This window comes from Mixophyes fleayi, chromosome 2, assembly GCF_038048845.1.
Source record: "Mixophyes fleayi isolate aMixFle1 chromosome 2, aMixFle1.hap1, whole genome shotgun sequence".
In the NCBI taxonomy this organism is placed as follows: Eukaryota; Metazoa; Chordata; class Amphibia; order Anura; family Limnodynastidae; genus Mixophyes; species Mixophyes fleayi.
The window spans coordinates 84,141,721-84,147,720 of record NC_134403.1 but is presented as its reverse complement, the minus strand read 5'-3'; the positions used below and the strand labels follow the sequence as shown (position 1 = coordinate 84,147,720).

Below are 6,000 nucleotides of genomic sequence, written 5' to 3'. Positions count from 1 at the left end.
GGGAGTTTCATAAACAGGTGTGGGATGGAGGAACATTATTTATCCTGGAAAACATCTGTCAATGCCACACAACTGAACTAAGTTCTATGATATTCCCAATTCCCAAATTCCACGAGTTGGGCTTATCGTGGAATTTCAGTCTGTTCTCAGTTTGGCATGTTTAGCCCACAGTTGTAATTCATATCTCACAAGTAGTTTACAATAAAATTAACATTAAAGAAAAAGAAACCATAATAAAATATAAACAAAAATAACAAATGATACCATTCTGTAGAGAGAGACACCCATAGATTGCTTTCTCATGAGCAAATGTATGCCACAAAACAATTAATTAACTTTAATTGTGCTTTTATACTTTTACTGTTTATAACAAATGGTACATTATGCTAGCAGAAAAAGACTCAAAACACAGGATCATATGTAAAAATATTATTATTGAGTGTGATTGTTGTATCTTTAAGCTACATTGTATCTTTAAGCATGGCTGGTAATGTGATAGGCACAGCATTATGAGTCGTGACATTTAAAGGTTAAACGAAGAGCACAAGAGGAGTTCCCTTATTTGTAACAAAACAAAATCCAAGCTATTGTTCTTCCTTACTGTTTGAAAAGCCATCCATCTTCGTCCATGATTAAATTCCCTCTTGTAGTCAACAATATGGCTGACAAACTAGTAAATGAAAGTACATGAGTACTGCAACAGTGCTTTCCCATTGTTCAACACAATTGAGTTGCCAATATTCAAATGCTATTCACAGAGATCAGATTAGATGTGGCAAGACTCATACTGCATGACATAAAGTGTCGACAGAGGAATAAACAGACATGTTATCACATGAAAAATATGGTAGTAGAAGACATAATTTAGAGATTAACACCTTTGTTTCATATATGACTTTGTAATGAATCAGCATGATGGAAAAAGCCGGACACAGAAGGGTGAAGATATATTGCAACAGATGTGGAGCTTTTCATCTGTGGTACAAAATAAGAAATCCAGCGTGTTTGGCATTGGACCGATAATGTTTATGTTCAGAAGACCATCTCTGCTGTACATTTTAAACTGAACGTCTGAATCTGTAGGTATAGAAAAAAAATATGTCTTTTGAATGCACACAGGTTATACAATATCTTATTGGATCAGATTTCTCATCGCAATGATTTACCTAGCTCAGGGTTGGACAAATCATAGGAACCAGATAGCACATGTGCTCAATATTTGCTGGCTCATATATTTTGGTGGTCATTTCTATTGATGTAAATGGATGCATAAAATCAATTGAACCTCAAAAGATCTATCTGGCTGCAATGATAGACTGAATGGCTCTTGAATTCTACCTTATTTTGTCCATCCCTGATCTAGCTAACATTCCAAGGAAACTTTACTTTTTTCCTGCAAATTATTAATAATTTCCAACATTTTTCATTTGACATTTGAAATAGTGCAAAGATGTACATGAAGAATTTACAGAATAGGATGTCATTTACTAAGAAAATGCTGTAGCGCAAGCATTTTTATGTGCATCGAGTTTACAGATTTAATAATTTTCAAGGTCCATTGTAGCAGATACTTTGTGTGATATTTAGTGCAATTTGTATCATAGTGGCAAAAGTAAAAGAGTGAAGTTCAGCTCATGTAGAGGTACATTTCAACACAATTCTCTTGCATCAGTTTGATCATCACATCAGTATGGTGGGGAATCCTACTTAAATCGCTATCTAACTCTCAGGGCTAGATGTACTGAAGGGTGGTTTGATTAAACAGCTGGTATTCTGATATTTTAAAGCTGCTGGATTTACTATAGGCTAAACCACCTGAAAATCACAGTTTAATGAAACACCACATTACAATTCCTGATTTTTAACATGATAAAAATACAAGCCGACAGAATTGCAAAGCAGCAGTTTCACAAACTGAGGAAAACAGCCAAAATAAAAGAGGCGGTTGTTTGAGCTATCTTGCCATTCATAACATTAGAGGACGCACCATTCACTTATGAATTATTGTGACAATCATTACTTTTAATAATAATGGGGACAAAATTAATTTATAATTAATTTATGGTGGCAATTTTTACTTTTACTTATATTGAGGGGGCAATATTATTGTATTATTATATTATGGGTCAATATTAATATATAATTATATTAAGGGGAAGTAATATTTGATTGCTAACAGTCGAATAATTATTTATGATGGGGATGCAAATAAAAGTGAGTCTAGTGATTTCATGTTCAACTTACTTCATTCTGCATTTTGTTGAATACCTGGAATTGGGCTCAGCTTCCTTTTCTTCATTTGCTCGATTCACTAGAAGTAGGCAACATTTCAGTGGTTAGTATGCCAATAGTCTAATGTGGTATTAGAGCCACAATTTCTACATAGATATTTTTCTTAGCCAAGAGATGCCTCATTACAACATTATTTCAGGGAGAACTTTTCTTTAAGAAAATGTGGGGAGATTTAACAGTTCATGGATCTGTTGTCAATTCTACATATAGATAAACATAGCTCCTCACATTGCTAAACTTAGTGAAGAAGAACTCCATGCTATTATCCCCATATTACGGCTGATAGTCAAAGATCACAAAGCACTTGACTGATGTGTATTTCCTTCCTCCACCATTGGAGGAAAGTGGAAGTGTCAATGATATCATCATGCACATGCGTGATGACATCACAGAGCATCTGGAGCTCCCCCACACATAAGAATAAACCCAATCTCCCTCACTATGGCTCCTACAGACATGTGGGTACCCTCATTTGAAAGAGGGAAGGTATTATCTGTTGATTACTTGTGATCATACAATTAAACCTCTACACTACAGCAGATATGAAAGAATCTATGGGTAGCGTATTTTCTTTTCCTCATCATGACATCCTTTCTTTTTCCCTCATCATGGCTGGCATTGTCATGGGGGTATTCATGTTGGAAAGAGGGGAGTATAAGTTCCCCTTAGTAAATATTTTCTGGGGATCACTTATAATCACCCAGCAATACACAACAGCAAATAGAGCCAGTATGTTAATCAAATTATATTTTTTTAAAAAACTGTTACAACTTTTTTGTGAAGATATTGAGCTGTTCATTAAGTGTATAGCGAATCAGGTTATGTAACCATTGTCCAAACTTTTATTTGGTAAATGCATAAATAACGGTAGTTGTTTTCTGCCATCTTTTCACCTTCTTTCACCTTCTTGGCAGTCTTGGAAACATAGAATTTGACGGCAGATAACAACCACTTGCCCCATTTAGTGTGCCCATTTTTTTCTTATTACCCTATGGTAACCTCAAACCTTATTTGGTCCTTTAATATTTGTAAGGATATCCTTATGTCTATTGCAAACATGTTTAAATTGCTTACTGTATTAACCTCTACCACCTCTGATGGGAGGCTATTCCACTTATCTACTACCCTTTCTGTGAAGTAGTTTTTCCTCAGCTTTCCTCTGAACGTACTTCCCTCTAGTTTCAGTGCATGTCCTCGTGTTCTAGTACTTCTCTTACTTTGAAGAATGTTTCCCACCTGCACCTTGTTAAAACCCTTGATATATTTGAAAGTTTCTATCATTTTTCCCCCTTTCCCTTCTCTGCTCCAAACTATACATATGAAGAAACAATACAATACAAGGTATTATTTATTTGTGTATACCAGGCCACAATAGAAATACCAAATTCAACTTAACAGAAGAGTAAAAAAAAACCTGCAGCAAATGGGTTAAAGGGTTAATAACAAAAATGTGCACTCTAAATATGTGGCCGCATCAAAACTATTCAGCAGTCATCATCAACTTAATGCATAGCATGCTGGTGCTTATGGAACTACAGGCCCACAGGCACTAGCATGCCCTGGCAGCAAGGCCCCCTTGGAACATACAGTTCCACACAAAAGTACCTACGACCAAATGTTGTAATATTTGTTAGAAATTATTACTCACCCACATCCTCATTTACCACTTTTTCATTTGCCTAAATTCATAAGCAATATTTTTTCCTGAAGTAGTCCAATTGGAAACAATGAAAAGATCCTGAGAGAAAAAAGAGGACTTGCACCTAACAGAACCACAAAACAAATGAATGAAATGGTCAATACATGAACAGCCAATCAGAGCGGATTGTGTCGGATTGGCTGGGGTTTGGAAAAGATGTTCTGATTGGTTGGAGCATATTAATCCAACTCCTCATGGTTCCCTCAGAGTTTCTTGTATTTATTTCCAATTGAATTACTTGAGGAAAAAAAGATGCCTTATGAATTTAGGTGAATAATAAAGTGGTTGAATTTGGGTATTTCAAATAAAATATAAGATTCAATATCTTATTTTTTTTTACAATTAGATATCTTTGTGGAACTTCATCTTCTACCATGCCCTGGCTGACAGGACAAGCTGGTTCTTATATTTTAACATGATCTGGTGGCTATGGGCATGGGCATTAGCTATGGGCATGTTAGTGCTTGTAGCTTCACAACAGTACTTAATCTATTTTTGACTTACAAGTATTCACCTATGTTATAGTGTTGCCATACTGGCATAGCCTGGCACTAGATGCCACTTTATTTATTTACATTTATTTTTTAAATGATGTATCTGTTTGGTAGTAAACTTCAAGTCCTAGACAATCCAAAGTAATGTAGAACAGGATGTAGTCTGGTGTCTGCCTCTACACTTTAAAGAAGTGGTAATCTCAAAGAAGAATACTAAGAGTGGCATGAAGGTTTATACATCAGCAGGTGAATATTAACTCATATGTCGAATGCTGTCTCAGCTGTTTCTGGGATTCTCAGTACAGAAGGATATTGTCACGTAGTCTACCAAACAGATGCTACCCCTGTTTCTGTGTGAGCAATGGCACTGAGCAATGTCACTGGAGAGTGGAGAGTGACAATAACACTGCTATCCCTGTTTCTGTGTGAGCAATGGTGCTGGATCTCCTGCGGAGGGAAGTACTTCTGGAATTCAAAATTAGCGAGATCCGATGACACAACAATGACGTTTTGCCTCGATTCAGATCCGAGGAAGCAGGAAAGTACTGAGCCGGCTCGGTATTCGGACTTGTGATGTTCGGGAGGTCCGTTTTTTGAAAAACCGAGCCTGAGCATCTCTAAAATATGTATATGTATATATATATATTCTTTCACATATATACCACATAATGTAGACTACTAAAATAATATTTGGTAAAATGGTAGTGGATCAGGTTACAACATTATGGACTACCCAAGTATTGATTGGTGCTTCAGATTCTTTTGCTAGGGAGGATGACTATGCAATGTTTTCAATTAAAAAAAAAACAGTTCAAATTTATTAATAGAACCTTTTTCAAATGTTGTTTATTTAGAAAATCATATTTTGTCTGAAATACAGCAGAGAGATTGTTTTTAAGGTTACCATACATTCTTTTATTGGTTTACTATGTATGTATGTATGTATGTATGTATGTATGTATGTGTCCCTTTCGAGTCCCTGATTGTGTATATTTGAATATATGAGTTTTAGAGACCAGCTGACCATATCTCTCTCATGCTGAGATCCCCAGAAGCCAACTGCACTATTGGTCTGCACATCTGTTCTCCTCTTTAGTCTCTGGAAAATGGGTTTCCTGTATGTCTTTATTTCTTTCTTTATCTTTCTTTATTTTCCTGTATGTTTTTCTATCTGTATTTCATAAGACAAATCATGGTATATAATGATCTGGTAGATGGAATTATCTTGTAATTTTTCTTTAATAACCAATGTACTTTAATGAGATGTAATAAATGATTTCTCAATGCATTGATGAGGACTTACCTGCTTGCAAATTCCTCTTCCCCATTAAACCAACGAAGAAATCATGCATGTCTCCTGTCAGGCATCAATAATGTATTAATTTACAGAGTAACATATACATAAGGTTGTTACAGTCTTTAGGTACAACATGCACTACATAAATAACATCAACCTTACCCAACAATTTTTTTTTGTTATATTGTGACAAATGGAGTGGTTTTCCACATGCTTCT

At 35.5% G+C, this 6,000-nt stretch overlaps 1 protein-coding gene across 1 annotated transcript in view; it reads right to left on the bottom strand.

The window, feature by feature from the left end:
- Nucleotides 1-414: 414 nt before the first annotated feature.
- The window catches only part of TAC3 (tachykinin precursor 3), a 47,038-nt gene continuing 41,452 nt past the window's right edge, over nt 415-6,000 (bottom strand). Inside the window, exons 5-7 of the mRNA XM_075199423.1 lie at nt 5,789-5,842; nt 2,245-2,311; nt 415-1,077 (exon numbers count right to left, since the gene is read on the bottom strand). Coding sequence (XP_075055524.1) covers nt 1,059-1,077; nt 2,245-2,311; nt 5,789-5,842 — 140 coding nt within the window. The 3' untranslated portion in view covers nt 415-1,058. The remainder of the gene's footprint in view (nt 1,078-2,244; nt 2,312-5,788; nt 5,843-6,000) is intronic.